Below are 26,648 nucleotides of genomic sequence, written 5' to 3' on the forward strand. Positions count from 1 at the left end.
GGACACCAAGATGGGCACAAACCGAGTGGGCTAAGTACCAGAGTCAAATTCTCAAAATGTATCAAACAGATGATAAGCTGTCTATAGTGGTGAATACCACAGAAAAAGGAACCATATTCCCACCTGATATAGAGGGAGACTGTTGGTTGTTCCTCCTTTGGGTATACAAACAAGGAAAAGATCCGTATTTCCATTTCTTCCTCTGTGAAACAGATGGAGTACAGCAACCAATATTGACCGAATTAAGTACGTCAAAGGGGGTGTCCATACAAGCAAAGGGGGTGCCCATACAAGCAAAGGGGGTGCCCATACAAGCAAAGGGGGTGTCTGTACAAGGCACAAAAGACATGAAGGCAGATGACTGGTTCCTAGTAACTACAGGAATTAGTGGACAAAATAACAATTGGCTTTTAATGGCAGAACAAGCAGGACTAGCAGCAAAGAAGGACTGTGTTGTATGTATGGGACCCAGACCTATATTACAGGTAATACCGGCAGCATTACCCAAAGACTGTCTACTGACTGCTATGACACAGACATACATTGCGGCAAACAACAATTGTTCTAAGTGGGACAAGATCTATCCAGTGACCAAATTGACTAAGATTAAACCTTTATTCTCAAGCAAAGTTGGGCATGCTAACCATACATGTGTACACTTGACAGGGACAAGTAAGACTTTGGGTAGCTTAAACCACACCGCCTGGTGTAAGAATGTGGTCCATAGTACTCCCACATTCAAACCTGTCGGGAGGAGTGACGTATGGTGGTGGTGTGGGGATAACAGAATCTTTGACAGACTGCCACGGAATGTGTCAGGTTATTGTGCATTAATATCATTATTGTTACCAGTTGAAGCCATACCCATGACCCCTGAAGACGTTACGACATATGCAGCCTCTCTTATTCCTGAAGATTGGCAGAAAGGCATAGCCAGACATAGAGTGAAAAGAGATTGGAAAGGAGTGGGAAATCCAACATATATTGACGCAATAGGAGTCCCCAGGGGAGTGCCTGACGAGTATAAACTGGTTAATCAAATAGCAGCTGGATTCGAATCTTCCATCTGTTGGTGGTGCTCAATTAATAAAAACGTGGACAGAATAAACTACATCCACTACAATGTACAGAAATTAGGAAATTGGACTGAGGAAGGATTTAAGGCTGTCCATTCACAGTTAGAAGCCACGTCCCTTATGCCCTTCCAGAATCGTATTGCTCTGGATATGTTGTTGGCAGAGAAAGGAGGTGTTTGTGCCATGTTCGGAGAACAATGCTGCACATTCATTCCCAACAACACGGCTGCAGACGGCAGTCTCACTCAAGCCATTGACGGGCTGAGGACGTTGAACAGGAAGATGAAAGAGCACAGTGGAGTAAACACCGAAGGCTGGGATTGGTGGCTGGAAGGGATGGGAAAATGGAGGTCTTTGATTTCTTCACTATTAGTGTCTATAGCAGTATTTGCTGCAATTCTAACATTGTGTGGATGTTGTTGTATTCCATGTCTCCGAGGCCTTGTAAATAGAATGATAACCACAGCAATAAGTCCAGGACCAGGAGGGGGTCCGGCATCATATCCACTTCTGGGGACAGACGACAACGAGGAGGACGATGGCTCTCCTGACCTGTACCCAGACCAATGGAAGTATGATGACCCAGACACCGATGATGGTGACAATGACGACATCACCTCTGGGGTGTAAGCCTAGAGAGAGAACATACCATGATGAACCTCTTAGTGAAAATCTCAAAAAGAAGTGCTAAGCTGAGTGATGCCTACTGTATGTTTAACAGGCGATAAACAGGAGGGGAATGTTAAGGATTTTGTATATATGTTATCACTGTTAAACATTTGTACATTTGTCTTCTTTCTCATGAGAACGGTGTTGTGCTGTTTTGCACTTCACCCTGAGAATGTACGTGTTATTCAACCTTGTTTTAGCTTTGTCTTCTTTCTCATGAGAACGGAGATGTGCTGTTTTGCACCTGTCTTAATGCAATCCTGAGAATTCAATTTTGTTTTAGCACTCTGGGGTCAATCTGAGCTGGGAATGAAGGGCTGGATGTACTTATTATTATAATATAACTTTGTTTTCGCAGCCTCTAACGACTGGGAGTAAGAGAACGTTTTGACTATTGTGATGTGGTGTTTAGTGTGAAGGAGTGTGAAAGACAGGACACTTCAGGCAGATGCAGAACAGCTGATACCTGCAACAGACGAACGAGATGTGCTGACCTGAAAGTGTTCTTCCTTACAGCTGCACTTATTGACGTATGCGTTTATGTTATGGGAAGAAACTTGTCTTGCGTCATCACCCCCACCCTTAGGACAAGTTTCTTGTTTATGTGATGAGGGCGTCTCTTAATAAAAAGAGCGGAAAAGCAGGCCAGACTTTAGTGTAGCCTTGGTGTACAGCCTGGCCGCACTCCGCGCGTGATTAATTTGACTTTCTGTCTCACTGGTGTTTCTCGACTCTGTTTGTCTTATCAAAGGTTTTAAGAATGTTTGGAGGAGAAAATACCCAACAGCAACGCATGTGTGAAAGCAGCCGAGATCTCACCTCTGTCATGGTGGGATACTTGAGATTGGCAGACAGTTTCTGCTGTCCATCCACATATATGTTGGCAATACTCTGTCCGAATGGCCTCTTTCCTGGCATATGCACAACAGCAATGCTGTGCTGGACACAGAAGTGCACACAAATCAGTCTTCCTTAGCCATCAGAGTATTGCTCTCTTTCACTGGTAGGGCTGTACAATTAACCAATTTCAAATAAACACTGTGATTTGAAACATTATGATTTAGAAAATGCAAAGATTGTGATTTAGGATATATTTTAACAGTGCGTATAATCCAGGGTTTAAACTGTTGTGTCAGTGACTTCTTGCGTGAAAGTCACGATCACCAATCAGAAGGAAAACTTTAAACTTGTGGTGGATAAAAATGGTCATCCACTGAATTAGAAGAAACACTGAACAATTTAGTTCCAAAGAAAAGCAAAGCTTTGGTGGGATGGGAATATTTTCAGTTTGAGATGACACACGTTGAACAAAAGACGCTCTTCTGCCAGACCATTGTGACACCAAAAGGTAAAACCTACATCAGCACAAAAAATACAACCCCAATTCCAATGAAGTTGGGACACTGTGTAAAATGTAAATAAAAATAGAATACAATGATTTGCAAATCCTCTTCAACCTATATTCAACTGAATACACCACAAAGACAAGATATTTAATGTTCAAACTGATAGACTTTGTTGTTTTTGTGCAAATATTTGCCCATTTTGAAATAGATGCCTGCAAGACATTTAAAAAAAGCAGGGACAGGAGCAACAAAAGACTGGGAAAGTTGATGAATGCTCAAAGAACACCTATTTGGAACATTCCACAGGTGAACAGGTTAATTGGAAACAGGTGAGTGTCATGATTGGGTATAAAATGAGCATCCCCAAAAGGCTCAGCCATTCACAAGCAAAGATGAGATGAGGATCACCACTTTGTGAACAACTGCGTGAAAAAAATAGTCCAACAGTTTAAGAACAATGTTTCTCAATGTTTTACATTTTATGAAATGTAATTTTTTACAATTTACATTTCACACAACGTCCCAACTTCACTGGAATTGGGGTTGTACACCACAGGCACAGTCAGATAATGACTGCCATAACGCTGTGACCAAACATATTTCAGAAACTCTTCTTAATGTTGGATCCATCCATACATTTTCTATACCCACTTACATATAGACAGACAAACACAGATATACCCTCACACATATGCCTATGGTCAATTTAAAGTTTCCAATTCATCTAACATGTCTCTGTGGGAGAAATCACCCGGAAGAAACCCACACGAACATGGGGAGAGCATGTAAACTCCACACAGAAAGGACCAGGCGTGGAGCGATCCCAGGACCTTCTTGCTGTGAGGCAAGAGTGCTAACCACTAATCCACCATGCCATCCAGATGGTGGATTAAAAAAAAAAAAATAATAATAATAAAATGCTTTTCCCTCTGCCACATACTTCAGTCACGTACTTTTAGAACTGTATAAATAAGACAAGAAAATTGTTGAGACAGCAAATGTGGAAAATTAAGCCACAACAAACTATTTGTGGACAAGCAGGATGGCTGAGTTGTATCTAACTCTCAATGTTTACTTCATAAAACAGCTGAGAGGATGGTTGGCTCTCCCCTCTTTAAGCTAAAGTTGAGCGAGTTCCACAGGAGCAGTCTCCTCAAACAGGCCACAGGAAACCCCCTCTTCACCACCCTCCCCTCAGATAGACTGAACCCCAGCACACCCACAAACAGGTTGCAAAGCAGCTTTTTAAGGAGAGCTGTGGACAGGCTGCAGAAATCACAGCACAAGCATCCCGTACCATAACGGATATAGTGCAATAGCTCTCGTGCCTTTTATCCATACATATATTATCAAGTATTTATGACATATTTTACAATTTTATCAGAATGAATATGTATGTGCTCATGGATATGGGTGAGATGTGCTTGGTCTGTGTGAGTTTGCATTTATTTATTTTACATTTATTACCTCTGCCAAGGTGGTTATGCTTTTGGTCGCGTCTGTTTGTTTGTTTTGTTTGTTGGTTGGTTGGTTGGTTGGTTGGTTGGATTGTTGGTAGGATTACTCTAACAATCCTCAACGGATTTCAATGAAATTTTTACCAGGGTGTATCTTGGTCTAACTCAGAAGTCATTAAATTTTGGTAATGATCCGGATCCAGTAATTTTTTAAGGATTCTTTATGATAGCAGGATAGGGCCAATTTTTTGCATCTAACTTCATGAAGACGGGTCACAAAGGCTGAACAAAAGTTAAGTTACACAACAAAACAATAATTTAGCATTTGTGTCTCCTCATTGAATAAACTTATTAGAAAAAAAATAATAAAAACCTGCAGTTCATGCAGTTTCTCTTTATAAGTACATTTTTGCTGAAGATCTAAGGGTTTAACCCTCTGGGGCCGACGCTGTCGGATACGATGCTGAGACCAAGCTTTACTAAATTATAAATAACTTTTTAATGATATGAGATAGAAACGTAGTTTTTTTGCTAAAACGTTAACTCTAGCCACCGTCCACCATCTTTGTACTCCACATAGAAGCTGTGTGATGACGTGAGCAATGTGAGTGTCCAATCGGAATTGGTTTACCATCACATGGTTTTCCAAAATCCAATCGTAGGGCAGATTCACCTCATGTGACACACCAAAGATTATTTTTAGGAGTGATGTGTTACTAGTTTATTATAGTTTGCTGTGTGTTTTGAATAAATGTGTGTGGAAAATTATTTTTCAGTTTTACTTTTTCCTTTCTTATTTCTGATTGTAAACCTTTACTACACTTATAAAACACAACTACAGCATATTTTGAAAGTACAGGTTGTCCTGAAACAAAAGAGACATAAAACTTGACTGTGAGATGCAGGGAGAGCTGTTAACAGTAATAATAAAACATTTAGGTGTGTGAAACGACGTGGAATAAGTCTCTTTGCCAAAGGGTATTCCATGTGACGTCAGTGACCCTATAGCCTTGGCAGAGGTTTGCGCTCTCCGAGTGCTCCTAGTTTTATTTATTACTGTTTTTATGCTGCTAACTGGATTGCTCCAATCAAGTTTAATTGTATAACCTGCAAATAAAAAAGATCTATAAATCTATCTATCTATATACGAGGGCTGTCAAAGTAAGGGTCCTTTTTATTTTTTTCAAAAACTATATGGATTTCATTCATATGTTTTTACGTCAGACATGCTTGAACCCTCGTGCGCATGCGTGAGTTTTTCCACGCCTGTCGGTGACGTCATTCGCCTGTGAGCACTCCTTGTGGGAGGAGTCGTCCAGCCCCTCGTCGGAATTCCTTTGTCTGAGAAGTTGCTGAGAGACTGGCGCGTTGTTTGATCAAAATTTTTTCTAAACCTGTGAGACACATCGAAGTGGACACGGTTAGAAAAATTAAGCTGGTTTTCAGTGAAAATTTTAACGGCTGATGAGAGATTTTGAGGTGATTCTGTCGCTTTAAGGACTTCCCACGGTGCGAGACGTCGCTCAGCGCTCTCAGCCGCCGTCGTCAGCCTGTTCAAGCTGAAAACCTCCACATTTCAGGCTCTATTGATCCAGGACGTCGTGAGAGAACAGAGAAGTTTCAGAAGAAGTCGGTTTCAGCATTTTATCCGGATATTCCACTGTTAAAGGAGCTTTTTTTAATGAAAGACGTGCGGACGGATCCGTGCGTCGGGACGCAGCCGACGCGGTGCGGCGGCACAGGAAAAACACCTCCGTGTTGATAACCATTTGTAAAATCCAGGCGGCTTTTGATGGCTTTCAGTGGAGTGAGTATATGAGAAATTGTCTAACAGGCAGGACATGTTCCAACTTGTCCTTAAGGCTTTCAACAGAGGTGTTTTTCCTGTGGCGGAGCGTCGCGGCGGCTGCGTCCCGACGCGCGGACCCGTCCGCACGTCTTTCATTAAAAAAAGCTCCTTTAACAGTGGAATATCCGGATAAAATGCTGAAACCGACTTCTTCTGAAACTTCTCTGTTCTCTCACGACGTCCTGGATCAATAGAACCTGAAATGTGGAGGTTTTCAGCTTGAACAGGCTGACGACGGCAGCTGAGAGCGCTGAGCGACGTCTCGCACCGTGGGAAGTCCTTAAAGCGACAATCACCTCAAAATCTCTCATCAGCCGTTAAAAATTTCACTGAAAACCAGCTTAATTTTTCGAACCGTGTCCACTTCGATGTGTCTCACAGGTTTAGAAAAAATTTTGATCAAACAACGCGCCAGTCTCTCAGCAACTTCTCAGACAAAGGAATTCCGACGAGGGGCTGGACGACTCCTCCCACAAGGAGTGCACACAGGCGAATGACGTCACCGACAGGCGTGGAAAAACTCACGCATGCGCACGAGGGTTCAAGCATGTCTGACGTAAAAACATATGAATGAAATCCATATACCGTATTTTCCGGACTATAAGTCGCACCGGAGTATAAGTCGCACCAGCCACTTTATCCATTATAAAGAAAAATAAACCATAAATAAGTCGCACCGGAGTATAAGTCGCACTAGCCACTTTATCCATTATAAAGAAAAATAAACCATAAATAAGGTCCCCTGGACTATAAGTCCCATGGACATACAGGTATGTTAACATGAAAAGTTCAGATGATAATATTGTGACGGCTACCGTTTTCGGATGCATATTTCACCAGTCGTAACTTACAATCTGCAGAGTATGATTTTCTTTTTGGTGGCATTTTTTCGGGCCTTCTCCGTTGTCTTATGTTATCAGTAACGTTAAAATTTTTATTTTTCTATGGTAGTCAGAAGTCGCAGGAACAGTCACACAAGCCTCGAGTGCCCTCTCGTGAGCTGCATTTTACCTACGGATATGTTTGTATTTTGCGGACCACATTGCGAGGCGAACCATGCAGCGCCTACCTGCGCAGCTCATGACCTCCCAGCGGTGTCGATCCAGCTCCTTCCAAGTGCAGACGCTAATCCTCCGCCGTCGCTCAGTGCTCCCATGCAGCTCTCGGCGTCAACTCTGCTCACACTGATATCCAAGGGTTGAAGCTGTCTTGTTAGCCATCCCGGAATAAACACCATGTTCGTCTGCTTCAAACGCTTTTCACAATCATCGACGCCAGCTCCTTCCAAGTGCACACGCTAATCCTCCGCCGTCGCTCACCCAATGCTCCCACGCAGCTCTCAGCATCAACTTAAACACTCTGCTCACATTGATATCCAAGGGTTGAAGCTGTTCTGTTCGCCAAGCCGGAATAACAGCAAGCACCGTGTTCGTCAGCTTCACACGCTGTGGGTGAGGTGAGGAATACGCATCCAAAGTTCTGTTCTCTGATTGGTTATCGCGACCAGCGTGAACTATAGGATGGCCGTCATACTACAGTGCCCATGATGCATTGCATTTCCTTTTCCGGTGGCCATTTTAAAACATAGATCGACTCTGTCACGTAAAATTGTTTTGTTACAGTAAATTAATTGAGATCCTACCGGTATATTTTTCATTTATAAGTCGCACCGGAGTATAGGTCGCACCCCCGGCCAAAACATGTAAAAAAGTGCGACTTATAGTCCGGAAAATACGGTAGTTTTTGAAAAAAATAAAAAGGACCGTTACTTTATTGACAGCCCTCGTATATATGACTTTTAGCTGAAGAATCATCGCCTAAAAACTGCACATTTTTCTGCTGACACTCAGGAGAAAACATTTCCCATGGACTCAGATGGTGTCTGATCAGTTGGTGTATAAAAGAAGAGGGTTTGAAACATTTTCATTGAACAATGATGGTATGAATCTCTGGGAGATATGACACTTATAAATTCCATTAAAATAATCAAATAATTTGATTAAAAAAAGTAACTCACCCACAGAGAGTCACAAAAGCAGTAGTCAGGCAGCATGACGGTGACATACTCCTTCTTTGTGCACACAGCCACCACCAACACACCTGCTGCACTGATGAAGGCTTCAAACCCCGTCCCTCCTGGGGTGAAAAAACTATAGGTGATGTTACAAAAAAAGAAGAAGAAAAACACATTGAGAGCATGTTGTTTTAGAGGACATATTCCAGACACGATCAGAGTTTGAGCGGATCCTGAGAAGGTCTGTAGCTTTTTCATCGTGGCTTTTGAAGAACACACAGACAGCACAATGAGAAAATGACATCTTGATTTTTATATAAAGTTATATTTCAGATTAGTCCAAAAGGCAGTAGCTTAGACTATTTTTACTTGTGTTTTCATACTACAGTATAATTTTTTGAACACAAATAACAGTTCACCTATACAGCTGTTTCCTCTTATCCTTGTTTGGTGGACCCAGCTGGTCTTGGTCAAGAGACAGCCAGGCCAGGAAAGTGAAACCAGATCCCGGCCAGCGTTGCACTGTGGGAACTACAATACCAGCCATACTGGGTGACAAGTCAAAGTACTGCATAGCACTCTCTAGGCCATGCTTGCGAACCATGGCAAGCAGGGCTTTAAGGGCGGGGTTGACATAGGGATGAGCCTGGCTGGATTCTGAGGGTCTAAGGAGGCGAAGAAACCCCAGGAGTTCCTTGGCACTCAGGGACTGAGAGCCCAGTGAGCCCACCAGTCCAAATATGCTCTCTGCACAGGCTCGATGCAACCTTTGATGGTGCTCTAGAGCAGCCAGTGCTCGCATGACCATGGCAGCATTGACACAGGTGGCGCGAGTCTGGCGGTTTAGGCAGCTAAGGCGGCGGAGCCAGTCAGCTGCAAAAAGCTGAAGTTCTGATGAGTTCAGCTCTGGGAGCCACTGAATCAGAAGCAGCAATGGCTCCACGTTACTGATGCCGAGAAGCCCCACTGAGGTGTGCTCCCCCTCCACTGCCTGGACACACAAACACACACCATTAAGGAAATACATCTTCACACTCATAAAAGTAAAGACTCAAGAAGGACAGACATCAGGACCAACAATTACAGAGGCAGAGATCCTACCATATTCATCAACTCTTTGAGGAGCTGCTTGGAAGGCTGGCCAAGAGAGACGAGCACTTCGTACAGGTGATTGTAACCAATTCTCTCCTTAAACACCTCCTACAGGGACATCAGCATGCTTGTCAGCACAATTAAGTACATTTTAAAGGTTCAAACAATTAGTCTTTCTGATACTCATCATAAAAACCAAACACTTTTGCAGACTTGTAAAGGTAAATTTGTTCAGCTTCTCCCTTGGAGATATGGCTCTGCCTGTTGATTTGGTACAACTTTCACACTGGATGCCCTCTCTGATGGAACTCCACATGACACAGAGAATGGGCAGGCGTGGTCTTGAGCTGGGAACCTTCTACTCTGGAAGCAGGTGCACTAACTGCGTGGCCACAAATGCATTTAAAGTGTAACACGGCACTTTTGTTTTACAAACTGCCTGTATTGTATAAGCCCCAAATATCCAGCGAATTACTGTGTCCTACCCAGTGGTGGGCACAGTTCCGCTAATTTGCTAATTATCGAAGCTAACATTTTCATTAGCAGATTAGCTTTCCAGATAACTCTGAAAACCATCAGCGGGCCAATTAGCTTCCGATAAATTTAGTTCCGATAACTTTTAGACCACTAACATATTTTTGAGGGCATGGTGAATAAAGCTTAACACGTAAAAACATTTGTAGTCTGAAATCAAAGATTTTAGTGCCTGTCTGTTACATGTTCTGTAGCAGACAGACAGCCATGAATTGTAGAGCTCTATCCTCTGCAGGTAGAGAAGAGTTGACTACCAGAAAGAAAGGAAGAGGGAGGGGAAAAAAGAAGATAATTTCTCTTCACACCATACAGACCTGCCGGTCATTTCACTGGCGTTTTGCACAGGTAGACAGTTTTGACTTATGGTTCCAATTTTAAACAAACTAACTGAGGACAAGTTATTGAAATTAACATCACGTCTGTCGTTTTACAAAGTGAAAATATCAGCTATATGCTTTAGTTTTGAAGTAATGCACTAATTTTGAAGGTTTTAGCATTTAGACACACATGAGCATTGCATTATGGATACGTTAGTTTCCTGACATCCGTGGTTGGCTGGTCGGTATAGTGTGAATGTTACCATTAAAGTACAGTTACTAGTAGATGGCAGTGTTCATGACATGAGCAGCCACACATTCGCTAAAAGTGATGAAGGACAAACAGAATTTTCAGTTTTCAAATTGCCTTTTTTTCCAAATGAAAAAAAAAAGAAGACAATTACAAATACAGATTTATTTGTAAAACCCACCACACGTTTCATCCCTCATATATATAAAAATAAAGATAAAAGCTTTTTGTCAACGCACGTGACATTTACTTGAATTAAGCCAAAGGATTGCTGCTAAAAAGCACAACATAATCCATATATACCTGAAAAGAAGACCAGCAAGATTATGAATATAAATACAAGATGATTACACTTGCTTAAATCTGCGGCTTTTGCAGTGCAAAAAAAAACAAACAAAAAAACCCAACAAAAACAAACAAACAAACAAAAAAACACCTAAAGTGTGTTCAATGCACCGCATAGCTATTACATTTCATTCAAAGCATTAATCTGAGTTGCCCTTTACCTTTGCAGCCGGTGATTTATGCATCACTGTTGTCAAGGCTTTGATAGCTGCCACAGCAAGAGAATCTAGCCGCCCTTGAAATACCTAAAAGCAAATTGGAAGGATCTGTCATTCATTCCAATCAGTGTTGCCCCCCCCCGCCAACCCACCAACGCATGTTCTGAGGGAAGACAGTAACTGCCCGACTGAACACAAAGCAAACACTCTTACGGATATTCCAGCACATTTAATACAATGAAAGGGCATGCAGGCAGTACTGAAACCACACCTGTGAACAAGAATTTAATTGCAAAAGAACATTCAACATATTTAAAATGCACTCAATACAACATGCATCACACTTGCAGGAGTAAGAGGCAGAATTGGCTGCAGTCAAAACCTTTATTAAGAGATTACTGCAGTAAAAGCTGCAGCGCAGCCTGTACTGCAGATGTTACAGCAGGGATAAAGCAAATGTTTCCCCTGCTCCGGGTAAGATGAAATTCCTTTACGCAACATGAAAATATGACTGGAATAAATAAATAAAATCAAATCAGAAATCCCACTTCCACACAGTTAGGGAGAGACTTGAAGCCATTCTCTTTCCTCAGACATACAGCAGGTAATTTATAACAAGTATGAAAAACAACACAAGCACATCTCCATCCAGCTCTGTCCTTTTTTGGAGGTTACTCAACCACTTATTTAACAAAATGTAGCTGTAGACTGAGGTTCTTGGACCAGCTGGAGAGGGACTGTTGCGATCATCAACACTGAGTACAGACCACCTTAAACCACACAATCCTGCAAGTACACACAACAATGCCATAGCGTCCCACTGAAACCCATCCTGTACTCCACCGAAAACCACGACAACATGGAGAGAAAGAGCTCGGAGGGATGAAGCGGCAGGAGGAAAGTGAAAATGGCGAATGAGGCAAAGGGGCCACTCCATAACAAGACAGAAATGTTGGGTTGTTAACACAGTTTGAAACCTCAGTTCTTTACTAGTTTTAGTTGTTTTCGTGTTTCAGGAGTTTAATCTTTATTACTGGTAGGTTTAGCTGTAACGCTTTTTTGCATTAACAGCTGCTACCATCTGTTGTTCTCTACAGTGGATTTCTACAGTTGACCTCACAAACACCAACATGTAGCAGGTTACAGCATCAGGTTACAGCCACTTTACAACAAAGGCACACTGGTGTGTGTGTGTTCCCACGTGTAACTGTACACCTGTGTTTATATTATCCCGATCAATGGAGGGATTATACTTTAGAAATTTGGTCCTGTGCGTAGTAAAAGTACAAGAAAGGAAATACGATTTTCCATAAAGGTAACAAATAACCTTTCAGCCTTTCAGTCTGCATCACATAATCCACTGAATGAACTCAGACGATCGGTTAATGCTATTCAGGAGTCTCAGCTGTACTGAACAGATGTTAAGTATAAAACAGGCCGTTCAGTCAGCTGTACCTGAAGGAGAGACTATAACTAGCACCCAAACAGTATTGACAGCTGAACGCTGCTGAGCGTTAAGAGGCGCTACACATGTTCAATTAGAGATACTAGTGCGCTGCCCATGGGGGATCTACAGGCTCTACACTACCCAAAATACAAAAGTATACCAAATGGAAAATGCCAGCTCTCCCCAGTTTTTCCATGATCAAAGTTACACACATGTACAGATGTACACAGATGTAATTATCAACATCCATTGTTCGCTGTTGTTACCTAATATCCCTAATTTCTCCAAAAATATTAGTCCTATCAACTTTGTGTTTTTGCGGTGTTCATCTGTGACCCAAAATACATAAGCATACCAAACAGCAAATGCCAGCTCTCCCCAGTTTCTCTGACTGAAGCCATACATGCACGCACACATACACAGAGGTCACTTGGCTTTTATATATAGATGCTTGCACACTGTGTTGCCAGGTTGGTTTGGTTCCAGCCTCTCCAAGCAAGCCCATTTTGTGGGGTGTGCAAAAGTGGTATTGGGTGGCAAGACTTGCTTTGAAACAAATGTGAAGCTGGTGTGATCATAATAATCTTGTATCCTCATTTGACACATGATGCATTCAATCACCGTTAGTAACACTGACTAGCACCTTAATCATTGACATTATGGACATTGGATTTCCATGCTGCACTAGCTAGTTAGCTATCTGCAATACCTAATCTGTGCAATGTTGGTGTGCAGTGGGCTCTGAAAACATTAAAGTGGACTAAATACAAAAACGTTTACGGCAAGAAATCAGTGACGAGAGTTAAAAAATGTGCACCAACTCTGGAAACACACAAGAAGAAGCCAGGTGTAGATATTGTAACACAAAGTTCAGGATGTCTTCCACTTCTGCGCATATAGATAAGGAGGTAAAGTAAGACTTCTACAGATTTTTTTGTGGTCGTACTTCATAATTCAATTTATACAGAGTTAAATCACAGCAAAAGTCACCCCAAGGTGCTTCAGAAGAGTAAAGTCTAACTTTACCCACCCCCTGAATAAGCACACTGCCAACAGCGGTAAGAATAATCTTCCTCAGATGTTTTTGAATACAGTAAGAAACCTTAAGCAGCTTAGGTCATACTACCAATAACAAAAAACAAATAAGCAAAGCAGAATAAAGAAATACTACCTATAACAAAAAACAAATAAGCAAAGCAGAATAAAGAAATGTCAAACATGCAGAGAGAATCAAGAGAGAAATGTTGCACATAAGCAACCACATACATGTCATAAGAAGTGATCGCAAGAACTGATGGCTCAAAAACAAACATCCGAATGGTGCAGAGCAGAGTCTCAGTGAATGGAATATAAAAGGTGACTCAGTGTCCAAAAAGGAATCTAGTTGGAACATTCTCCAGAATTAATCATTTGCAGTCTTCCAGAAGTCTTCAGTGCAGTTCAGATTTCCAACTCATAGGATCTGCTAGATGACCATAAGAATTTATGAAGTCTTGGTGGCCTGCTCCATCATCAGCAACTTCACCTCTGAGACAATGTGCCTCTTACAGAGATATGTTATTACAGTATTTGTAGAAATTTTATGGGACATTTCACAAGTAAAGTTACAAAACATTCCCACTTGTGTTGTTCAATGTGAAGGAAAGGACATTTCTTGAAACACTTTTGATGCTGGAGTATTCCAACTTAAAGTCAAATCAAAATGGGAATCCCAAGCCTCTGTGTGCAAGCAGAATACATTCACAAACATGATCACTATCTCTAGCCCTCACTACTCAGTGCATGTGTTTGTTCAGGAAAGGACTGATTTTAAAGGGGAAAACATAAGAGTATTATTATTGGCCTCCGAGGTGCTGGGCTATCTGCTGGGTGATAAGCCTTCAGATAGTTTGCATACTTGACTTGCAAACATGCCATTTATCTACCGTTCAGCAAAATAAATTTTTTACAACTTTTCCCATGAATGTGCCCTATGCACAAATTTATGAGAATGAAAAAAAGACTGATAAATTGATTTTTTTTTTACATTTCATGGCAAAAATGTATGGTTCCACAACATTTCGCTGTGATTTGACTTTGCACCTAATCTCTGCGGATGACATATTCCACAATTTAAAAATGTTTACTTTCTTAAAAACTGTGTACTTTCTGTGTCTAGTGCTCTAAGCCAAAAAAATTAAAACCCTCAGCATACTGCTGTGTAGGGGAGCAAAAACTCAGCATAGAGCTGCTTAAACTCAGCGTCGTCAGTATGCCACATTACGCAACTCTATGGCGGCCCGGTGTGAAAGGGGCTTTACACACATTTAATTCCACATGCAAAATTAGTCCGTTTTACATGGATTTGTGGAAAGCTATAAGTCGGGTAAGGTTTTGCCTCCGCTTGTTTATTTCTTTTTTTTATATAGGGTTTTGAGGTCAGTTTGAGTGGTAGAGAAGCTTGAATCTTCGACTGGACTGGGTTGCTTGACGTGAGGACGTTTCGCTTCAAATCACAGAAGCTTCCTCAGCTAAAATTCTTGCTCTGGTAGTCTGACTTCTGTCTTGACTCTTGTAGAGAAGAATAAACCAGAAGCCAACAAAAGCTGGAGTTTTTAACCTAACCAGACCCCACCTACCGAGAGGCTGACTACTATAGGCTAGTGACTAAACAATAGCTCTAATTAGCACCTATTGTGCTCTAGTTAGCACTCTCCTAATGACAGGACGGAAGCCTCCCCTGATGGCTCCCTTGACGACTCTCTCCTGATGAGGTGAATGACTCATTACCACGAACAAAAGACTGAAACTGCTTTGACCTGAGTACAACATTGTAAACAGGGGACAAAGCATGTCTGAGACCCGCTCCGCGGTTAAGGCTGGGTTTCAACTGTTTTACAAAGAATGCTTCCTTGACACCTCTCTCAAACCATTACTGGCTAAGATTTTAACTTCCTTGTCCTCAAACGTATGGTTAGTGACTTTCAGGTGGAGATGAACTGCAGACTGAGGTCCACTGGCGACCTCTCTGCGGTGCTGGTATAGCCTCTTGTGTAAAAGTTGCTTCGTCTCACCTATGTAGTGTTCATTACAGTTTTCCTGACATCTGATATGATACACTACATTGCTCTGTTTGTAACTAGGGATCCTGTCCTTAGGGTGAACTAATTTCTGTCTCAAGGTGTTGACTGGTTTAAAGTAAACTGGGATTTTGTGCTGTCTGAAGATCCTCTGTAGTTTTTCGACACTCTTCTTCTTGTCTCCGTCTCCTGTCTATCTGGTCTCTTTGTTTTCTGGGACTTCTGCACTTTGTCCAGGGAGCAATGTGGGTACCCACATACTGTGAGGGCTTTCCGTATAAGTTGTTGCTCTTTAGCCCTTCCCTCTGCAGTTGTGGGCACCTGTAGGGCTCTGTGTTGAAGAGTCCTGATCACCCCGAGCTTGTGTTCAAGGGGGTGGTTTGAGCCAAAGAGCAGATATTGGTCAGTGTGAGTGGGTTTTCTGTAAACCTCTGTCTGGAGCTGCCTGTTCTCTCCAATCATAACATCACAGTCCAAGAAGGCTAAATGGTTGTTTCTGGCATCCTCACGTGTGAACTTGATATTAGAGTCCACCGAATTGATGTGTTCTGTAAAGTCCTCGACCTCCTGTTGCTTGATTTTAACCCATGTGTCATCGACATATCTGAACCAGTGACTGGGAGAGATGCCCGTGAACGACGTCAAGGTTATCTTCTCCACTCGCTCCATGTACAGATTGGCCACAATGGGGGATACCGGAGACCCCATCGCACAACCATGGATCTGCCTGTATTAATTCCCCCTAAACAGGAAATACGTGGTGTTAAGACAGATCTCCAAGAGTTGGCAGATGTGGTCTGGTGTGAGTTTGGTCCTTTCAGGTAGAGACACATCTTCCAGCAGTCTCTGCCTCACAGCTGAGATGGCCTCAGCGGTGGGGATGCAGGTGAACAACGAAGTCACATCAAATGACACCATAGTTTCATCTGCCTCCAGCTGCAGGTCCTTGATTTTGTTCACAAAATCTTGTGTGTTCTCCACATGGTGGTCTGAGTTACCCACTAGAGGAGCCAAAATCCACTTGAGGTGCTTGGCCAAACTGTATGTGATGGAATCTGTGCTACATACAATAGGCCTGAGTGGCACGTCCTGTTTGTGGATTTTGGGCAGTCCATAGATGCAAGGAGTGGCGTCCCCCGGGTACAGTCTGTAGTATGTCTGCCTGTCCATGAGTCCCTCTTTCTCCAGGTTTTGGAGGCAGCTAATGATTTTCTTCTTATAGCCACTCGTGGGGTCTCTCTTCAGACGTTCGTATGTACTGGAGTCATTGAGCAAGTTGCTGACCTTGGCCTCGTAGTCCGATGTGTTCAGGACCACCGTGCATCTGCCTTTATCTGCTGGCAGGATAAGGATGCTTTGGTCCTTCTGCAGTGCTGCCAAAGCTTTCTGTTCTTCTCCTGTGATGTTGGACGTAGGAGGCTTAGCACTGTTAAGCGCTGCTGTGACTCTTAGTCGGAGGTCCCCAGCTTCTGACTCTGACAAACTGTTATGTTTAATGGCTGACTCTACTGCAGTGATGTAATCTACTGTCGGTATATGTTTAGGGGTCACTGAGAAATTTAGTCCTTTGGTAAGCACATCCTTTTCTGTCTGTGTAAGAACCCTGTCGGACAGATTCTTTACCCAATTTTCCCTGTTGTCACTAATTTGTCTGGGTGTATCTTTAAAACTACTCCCCCTGAAAGTACGCCTTTTCTGCATTAAAAGGTTGTGAAACTTCCTGATTTGCCGCTCCTTACTTTTTAAATGCTCAGCCATTTGAATTTTAACTATGAACTTTGTGATCTTATTATGGGCCTCTTCCTCCACTAAGGTTTCTAACCTTTTGTAAAGACTACCAAGATTATTTTGGAGGTCTAATATTTTAAAATGAAGCCTTCTAATTCTAAGACCCAAAATCCTCCTAAGGTAACTGTGCTGGATCTTTTCTGCTGTGTGGCCTGCTTCTAGTGCCTTTTGCTTCATGCATTTGGGAATAACATTGTTTTGTTTGCATCTTAGGTTAAATCTTAAGTGGTTTCTGAAGTTAGCTATCTTTTTAGCAGTCCTTTCCAGCTTACGTACCAGTGCCAGGGCCTCATGCCCACAATCGGTCGCAATGTTTCTGTGGAGGCTCTCAGTTGTCCAGGTGGTTTCCATAGTAGAGAAGCTTGAATCTTCGACTGGACTGGATTGCTTGACGTGAGGACGTTTTGCTTCAAATCACAGAAGCTTCCTCAGCTAAAATTCTTGCTCTGGTAGTCTGACTTCTGTCTTGACTTTTGTAGAGAAGAATAAACCAGAAGCCAACAAAAGCTGGAGTTTTTTAACCTCACCAGACCCCACCTACCGAGAGGCTGACTGCTATAGGCTAGTGACTAAACAATAGCTTTAATTAGCACCTATTGTGCTCTAGTTAGCACTCTCCTAATGACAGGACGGAAGCCTCCCCTGATGGCTCCCTTGACGACTCTCTCCTGATGACGTGAATGACTCATTACCACGAACAAAAGACTGAAACTGCTTTGACCTGAGTACCACATTGTAAACTGGGGACAAAGCATGTCTGAGACCTGCTCCGCGGTTAAGGCTGGGTTTCAACTGTTTTACAAAGAATGCTTCCTTGACACCTCTCTCAAACCATTACTGGCTAAGATTTTAACTTCCTTGTCCTCAAACGTATGGTTAGTGACTTTCAGGTGGAGATGAACTGCAGACTGAGGTCCACTGGCGACCTCTCTGCGGTGCTGGTATAGCCTCTTGTGTAAAAGTTGCTTCGTCTCACCTATGTAGTGTTCATTACAGTTTTCCTGACATCTGATATGATACACTACATTGCTCTGTTTGTAACTAGGGATCCTGTCCTTCGGGTGAACTAATTTCTGTCTCAAGGTGTTGACTGGTTTAAAGTAAACTGGGATTTTGTGCTGTCTGAAGATCCTCTGTAGTTTTTCCCCTACTCCTGGTGGTTTCCATAGTAGAGAAGCTTGAATCTTCGACTGGACTGGACTGGGTTGCTTGACGTTAGGACGTTTTGCTTCAGTTTGAGTGGGAAATTGAGACTGTCATCACACACCACTGCTTGTAAAGTACAGATCCTTTGCAACAGACTTGATTTAAAAATGCAGACTTAAAACACACCCTACATATCCACATTTACACAGCTGTCAGATGCTTTTATCCAAAATGATTTACAACTGAAATGAGCCATACTTCCCCACAATGAAGCCAGAACATTTTAAAGATTTTAGTGTCTTGCTCACAACACTATAATTTGCAAAACATGCACACTATTCGACTAATATGTAAAACCTACAACAACAAACAATGAGTAGATCACGAATGAGGACACCAATGCCTGCAGTAGCATTAATGTAATGCTTTAATGTTATAATATGAAAACTGTAAAACTGGCAAAATTGGTAGCACTTTGTTCTGGAAAATTACTGTTGCGTTGAATAAATAAAGCATTAAATAAATAGTAAGTCACACACAACAGGAGGTAATCTGACAGATCTCAGACTAGGACAGGCTATGACAACTACGTGCATTGAGGACTCATTACGTACAGCTTCTGTAAGGTTCTGAGAGACTGGTGCAATCCAATTACAAATGCTTGTCTGGTGTATACCAGTGTGTCTTGCTGTGGAGTGCCCATGTGACTCTAATGAAATGAAGTTGGTGGGCAGTGGCTCATGTGGTTTTATAGGGTGAGCACAAAGGGTGGGGAGGAAGGTGGTGTAGGATGTAGTGAAGCTTTCTTGGCGGTACCTGAGCATCCGCCTCTCCTGTCAGTAACCTGTTGTTGGTTATATCTTTCTGGTCCTTGTCTGCCGCCGTGCACCTAGTGTTAACCAGCTGACATACACACACAACAAGCAACAAGTCAACAGAGCATGTGGGGAGGGTGCTGTTGACAGACACAGAAAGTCAAAGAGCAAGAAAAACAGGCAGTGCAGGGGAGGCTGTCAGTGGAGGAGAGGATGAGAGGTTAAAAGACAAGGTGCTCTGTAGTGTTCAGTATGTTGGTGATTCAGCATTACTGTGGAGAGGCTCGCATGCAATTTGTGTACAATGCGCTCCCACTGTAACTGAAGCACAAAAAAAAAAAAAAAAAAAAAAAGTTTGACGCACAAAATAATTAAGGATTACATCAACTCTGGACTAAATACATCCAAACTACAGTAACTGACCTACTTTAGAATCAAATACCAGCTGTTAAAGTCAACTGTAACTGTAATAACTGAACCATTTTATCAAGCACTGACACAATAAACATAAACTCCTATGTACATAAAAACGTTAGCTGAGCAAATGTACTGCAACAGGGAAAAGCAAGACTTGACACAACCTGAAAATCCTCTGGTATCACGCAGGATGTGATAAAGTGCAACTGATAAATTAGACATGAAGCTGATTTTTATTCAGTGTTTTCAGTTGGCTCACATTTACCAAACATAGGAATGACACACTCGCACTCAGCATACCGTGTCTGAGTCATTTCAGATCAGAACACCAGGGCCGTTACCTTGCTGTTCTGCAGCAGTCGTGTCAGGTGTTCAAAACAGTTACTGTTGAGGAAGATGGCTTGTAGAACTGGCCTGTCTGAACACAGGAACATGTCCCTGATAGTGTCTGACAGGAACAAGAAAAGATGAACAGAGACAGACAGAGAATGACAAATCCAAGAGACAGAAATGCACGACGACTGCTTGACCTTCAGTACTTACTCCAGTCAATGTAAAATTAATTGAATAAATAATTAGCAATACACGTATATCACCCCTACCTAGCATGTGTACTTGCAGCGCCACAAATCGACTCTCCCAATGTCGACCCAGTGACGGTGCTCGACCCTTGGCCTGCTGCTGCTGCTGTTGTTGCTTGGCAGCGACTGCAGCTGCAGGATCCGAGTTGAGCAGCTTGAAGTAGTTTTCTAACACTGAGGCAATTTCCACTTGCCGCTGGTCAGAGCTGGAGGCTAGGAGGCGCTGCACCACTTCCCGAAGGCAGCCCAACGTTAACAATGCCTTACGATCGGGGGCCTCACTGTCCCAGTCCTCACTCTCATCTGAAGAGCAGCTACCCATAGAGCAGTCAGCCAGCACCCGCATCAACACTTCCATGGTGGCCGGGGAGATGGCAAGTACAGCGTTCCTCTGCCAAGGAACAACAAAGCAAGGTTAGGCCATAGTTATTGGATTTACTGTTTTACGAATCCGCCCACTGCTCTAAAAATTGCTGACTCAGTGAAAAAAAATTGCCCCTGGGCACTTTTAAAAAAATTTTCCCGCTGACTGCTTGTGTGGCCCAAAAATTTCAAGACTCAAGAGTGACTTCAAGAGTGGTGTTATGTTCTGGGTTTGTGAGCTTTAACTGATACCCTACATTATGGATTAAAATTTTTATTGGAGCGCTTCCCAAAAAGATCACAGTGCCTGAATGTCCTGTCCAGCCATGGAGAAGCTGCACCATCTAATGAAATTAGGTTTCAATGTATGGACAGGCTGTTTGTTTCCAACAAATCTGTTGCATAGAATAAGTAACTATTTCAGTTTCTAGGAAAGAGACTGAAAGGCTGTCACACAGGTTTGAGGAAACAAAAGTCACTTTCCAGAAATGAACCCGGAGCTGTAGAATAAGGAATCCATTGAGAATATATGTAGTTCACTGTGTAATAATGATATTTTCAATAGGTTATTCTATAGTGTATTGTTTATGTTTTTTTTTTAAGTCAATTTAGCTGCTTTAGCCAAGCTGCTTACCCTGTTGCTACCGTGATCTGGAACTGGATAAACAGCAGAAAATGAATGTACAAAAGAGTGACTAAGTGAATGTCCCGGGGAAGACTAAGGACCATATCTCCCAGCTGGTTTGGGAACACCTTTAGATCCTCCAGGAAGACTTTGAGCACTTGGCCATGGATAGGAAAGTGTGGGGTGAGCTGTTTAGGCTTCTGCCACTGCGACCCACGTCAGAAAAAGAGTTTCACTGCTTAGATTTGATATTAATTTATTGTAAAGATTAGTGATTGGCTAGCCAACAAGGCTAAAAGGCTTAAAACACACGGCTTGTTTTATGCTGGGTTTGTGTTGCATGCTGATTTTCATTTAACAAATTAGACCTTGCAGACCACCTGCATGACAGAAGCATCACAGAAGTGTATCATGGCTGCCATGAAAACAGACCCAGTGTTTATTTTTCATGCAGCTAAAATAGACAGAAAAATTCAGTTTGACATCATCCTGGCAACATTAAGTAATTAACAACTTTTACTGGAATTTCTATGAGTGGGAAAGAAGTCACAGCAATTTGGTGTTTCGCAGTTGTGAATCTCACACCGTCTCGCAGTCCATGACTCACGAGAGGTTGGTTTCAGCAGAGTTCCGGTTCAGGGCACAATGTAAACAAACCTCCTGAAGTATAGACAACATCAGGGCACAGCAGAAGTTTATCACAGGTGCCACACCTCCTCTAGATAACCCTCTGAAATGCTAAAATACTGAATGAAAAATATAAAGATTTCAATTTATTTAATTTATATAGTGCCAAATCACAACAAAGTTGCCTCACTTCACACATGTAAGGTCTAACCTTACCAACCCCCAGAGGAAGCACAGAGGCAACAGTAGTAAGGAAAAACTCCCTCTGAGGAAGAAACCTCAAGCAGACCAGACTCAAAGGGGTGACCCTCTGCTTGGGCCATGCTACCGACACAAATTACAAAACAATTCACAAAATGAATATACAGCAGATGTTGCCGAATACAGTTTTTTAAGCCATTTTAGTGATTAAAAAGTAGTGACTACTATCTGGTTATAAGAGGTTGCTTTTCTGCTGATCACTTTTCCAAATACAACTCAACTAAATTCACACAGAGCTCTAGGATGCACAGGATCTGGATCATAAAATAATCTATTAAATGGAAAGATGATTGCTAGTCTATATGTGTTTATACAGCCAGTAAAATAAATAAATAAATAAATAAAGCGGGGACACACACACACACAAGCCCAAACGGGTCGCATCCTGTTTAAAAGAAGAAGAAGAAGAAGAAAAAATCACTCAAACAGTTACAGAAACTACAAAGTGTAGGAAAAAGCGATTATCAAAGACAGCGGATGTGGAAATACATACACGTCAGCTGCAGCAGTCAAGCATGTAAGAATCAATGCATGTACAACCAGGTAGTTAGTGTGTTTCAAGTGTAAGGGTAACCAAGGAGTCGACTAATGATTTTCATTAGTCATCCCAGCACTCGTCGCTATAAGGTCTGCAAACCTAAAAAAAATACCATGACAATGTTTTGTCCATTTGCTTTGAAATAGTGGAAGACCAAAATAGATTCTGTCATGTTTGACAAAGGATGATGAAGGAGAGCTTAAAGACCTTAAGAAGAGTTGAATCAGTGATATTTTGCTCCTCAGATTCTGTAGTTGATACTCATTCAACAAGGGGGGAAGGACCTACTTATTTCTTTCTGTGGTCTGCTTCTTGTTAATACCTCCCTGTGTTCGACTGTCGCATGCTTTGCAATTTTTCTGGGCTGCAAAGAATTTGTTCCGATCAGAAATGGTGAAATTCATCCCATTCTTTTTTCACAGAATTCAGCAGTACCTTTGGATATCATATCTGTGTCACCACGAGTGAAAAGCTCTGCTGGAATATTCCCTTTTGCCATTTCATTTAAAGTCCAGAGAGTTTCTCTATACAGTACTTTCCAGACTATAAGTCATGGTTTTGGTTGTTTTTTTATTTGTTTGAGTGGTCCTGTGGCTTATATTTTTAAGATATGTTAAAAAAAAAATACTGCATTATTATCTACTGCCTACATGCGTGACAAGCTGCTCCTGTATACTGATCTGAATGAGTTATTATCTGATCCACACTCTGGAGCAGAAGGTGGCGGTAATACAATATTAAGCTGGATGCCAGCCAATGTAAAACAACAAGATCTAAATGAGGAGGATGTGCTGGGTCTTAGAGAATGAGTGAAACTAATAAAACATGTTCTCAAACTGAAAGACGATGCTCTTAACCTTCATACTACTCAGCACTTGACTTGTTTGCACTTTGTGGGAAAGCTAGACCCACAACATGGAAACAACAAGGTATAGTGAACTGTAAAGCTTTAAAAATGCATCATTATTTTAAAAAGTCTATTTACATCTATTGATTTAAAAGTGCATGTTTAACCCTGCATTGACATTTAGTGGTGACAAGAAACTGTTTACTCTTGAGTATTTTGTATCTTGTACAATAACATTAGCATGCTAGCTTTTGCTCATTAATGCAATGTTTGCATTATAAATACAGCAAATAACGCGCTGATTAAATTCCTTTTGCTTCTTGTTGCATAAACCAGTATCACCATATTTCAAATAAATGATCATGATGCATTTTTCTACAGATGCAACCAATACTCTGGTGTGACATGTAGTCTGGAAAATATGGGACCTTAAATGCAATCAACAAGAAACCAGCAATGTGAATGGGCGATAAGGCCTAGTTCAAAAATAATGAAGCCTAACTGCTGATATGCATTGCATTTGTCATGAACAAGCCATTATTTTATTTAGCACCATCCAGTTTTATCTGAGTTGCCTATAGTCTCTGACAGGTACTGAAAATTTCATGGAAAAATTCTGCACGGTTCCAGAGATATGCAGGAAATTTACCCCCAAAACAGCACTTTTTTCATCAATTTTGTGTGACATTGATATTTTAGCATTATCATTTAAAGTTGAATGTTAAAGAAATAACCTTGTATTTTGTCAGTTTGTGCTTCATACGAACACACAGTAATACATTTTTGTAAAGGTAGAAATGTCATTTCCTAGAAAAAACATGTTTCTAAAGCAAGGTAAAACTGTTCCAAGCGTAACGCTGAGAATAAGTCCTTGATTTATTTGTGTCAACACCTTAGCTATATCTCCTACTCTGCTTCAATAGAATAATTATATTACTTGTTCAATAATACCAGGAACTAATGGACAGAATGTCTGTTTCAGGCTTCTGCAGACTAAAGAAGATACCTCCAACTGTTGTCACAAGCGTTACGCTCTAGCACATTATAGTATATATGCACTGATAATTTCTAGCAATGACTGAAGCAAGACCAATAGAAATACTGAAACTCTGATATATAACCATATGTAAAACGATAACATTTCACAAAAAAGACCACTTTTAAATTTTGATGGTTATGTCACACTGTTGCTTCATTATTTTTGAACTAGGCAGTTTTGCCAGCATGTTGTGCAAATTTCACAACTGCTCATGAGGAAGCAACTCAAAAGGAACCACGCACTACAAATTACCCAATGGAGTACAGATGTCACAAGATAAAAAAGGATAAGGATCCTTTGTGAAGTATTTCACTGGCATTGACCAACCTCTTAAATAAGCTTAACCACAACATCTGGTGGAAGAACAATGCTAACGATGACATCATCACATCAGTTGTTATGATGTCATCCTTAATGATGAAATGCTAACACATTTACAGTGATGTGGTCTTGCAGTGGTAGCTTTCAGATCAATGCTTTGACTCAGGTAGATTTTCAGAGATAAGAAGCAAAAATTGACCAAAAATCCAAAAGTCTCTATAGGTTTATTTATTGTGTGAACAGCTTTGACTGGAATGAATGAACAGGGCGCGAACTTGGAATGGACATTGGCACATGTGAACAACGGAATCAAACCTGTAACTTGCCTGGCTTACCTGGCCTCCAGCCACTATCGCTCCAAAAAGGTGCAGCAGGCAACATTTCAGACTGTTTTTCAGGTGCTCACTCTCTTGGAAACACTCTAGAAGGAGAGCACACACGTACACAAGGACATCAGTCGAATCTGTAGGTATAAATTGGCCTTCGCAAAGCCATAAATGAGCCTACAGCAGAGAGCAAATTTATGAATTTTCCATCTGTTTCAGCACAAATATAACACATATACAGCATTTTTATCTTTTCTGTACCAAATGACAGATACACACAAATCTGCAAATTAGATAAAATAAGACCTTAATACACAAACACTGAGAAGACTGTGGCAGCTCTGGGTCACAATGGTCTCAGTCATCCATTAACTACCTGTCAACATGTCAGACTGGACAGACGCTACATGACGTATTGGCTCCGAGGTGTCTGCCTCCTTCATAAATATCGTTTTACAACAACTTATTTTAACAGAAGATTCAGTCACGATATGGTGTATTATCAGGCTAGATTAGTCATTTTGCTATGCTATTATGCTATTTTTTCTCAAAATGAAGATGTGAAACTTCAGCTACAGCTTGCAGGTACAATACCAGCTTGAAGGTACAATACCAGTTAAAAGATTAGACATGCTTTCCCATTCAACTGAATGGGAAAGCATGTCTAACCTGGTATTGAACACGAGACCTGGGTCCCTCGGACCTGTTCTCTTGTAACAAATTCCTTCTCTGTCCATGTTATCATGACTAGCGGTGCAACAGTCAAAAGACGCACTGTGCACAGTCTCACAAAGCCTATAACTCCTTCAGATGGGTGTGTTGGTGGCTTCCCTCACAAGTCTCCCTTTTGTACAGTCACTCACATTCTGAGAACTGCCTTCTCCAGACAGATTTGATTGCAAAATGATAAACTGCACCCCCCCCCCCCCCCCCCACAAAAAAAAAACAAAAAACTGGAGGATTCATTGTTCATAAAAATGTTTTAAAATGGGAGAAATAAATAATGCATCAAAAAACAAGAATCACAGTGCTGGAAAGTATTCGAAAGCTTCACTTTTTTGACATTTTGTTATGTTACAGCCTTATTCCAAAATTGAGTAAACTCATTTTTCCCCGTAAAACTGTACTCACAACACCCCATAATGACAACATGAAAAAGGATTTTTTTTGCAAACTTAGAAAAAAAAAAAAAAAAAGAAATCACATGTACGTAAGTATTCACACCCTTTGCTCAATACTTTGTTGATGCACCTTTGGCAGCAATTACAGCCTCAAGTCTTCTTGAATATGATGCCACAAGCTTGGTGCACCTATCTTTGGGCAGTTTTGCCCATTCCTCTT

The 26,648-nt window shown here is 41.6% G+C and overlaps 1 protein-coding gene across 4 annotated transcripts in view; it reads right to left on the reverse strand.

The window, feature by feature from the left end:
* nbeal1 (neurobeachin-like 1) overlaps positions 1–26,648 on the reverse strand; it is a 159,555-nt gene that overhangs the window by 82,628 nt on the left and 50,279 nt on the right. For 3 of the 4 annotated variants that reach the window (XM_034175856.1, XM_034175831.1, XM_034175839.1), the window contains exons 7-15: positions 25,317–25,402; positions 20,382–20,751; positions 20,121–20,227; positions 19,364–19,450; positions 11,111–11,194; positions 9,513–9,611; positions 8,831–9,402; positions 8,415–8,547; positions 2,565–2,684 (exon numbers count right to left, since the gene is read on the reverse strand). In XM_034175856.1, coding sequence (XP_034031747.1) covers positions 2,565–2,684; positions 8,415–8,547; positions 8,831–9,402; positions 9,513–9,611; positions 11,111–11,194; positions 19,364–19,450; positions 20,121–20,227; positions 20,382–20,751; positions 25,317–25,402 — 1,658 coding nt within the window. The remainder of the gene's footprint in view (positions 1–2,564; positions 2,685–8,414; positions 8,548–8,830; positions 9,403–9,512; positions 9,612–11,110; positions 11,195–19,363; positions 19,451–20,120; positions 20,228–20,381; positions 20,752–25,316; positions 25,403–26,648) is intronic. The other variant, XM_034175848.1, reaches the window with a different exon arrangement.

Source organism: Thalassophryne amazonica, chromosome 1 (genome assembly GCF_902500255.1).
Source record: "Thalassophryne amazonica chromosome 1, fThaAma1.1, whole genome shotgun sequence".
NCBI lineage: Eukaryota > Metazoa > Chordata > Actinopteri > Batrachoidiformes > Batrachoididae > Thalassophryne > Thalassophryne amazonica.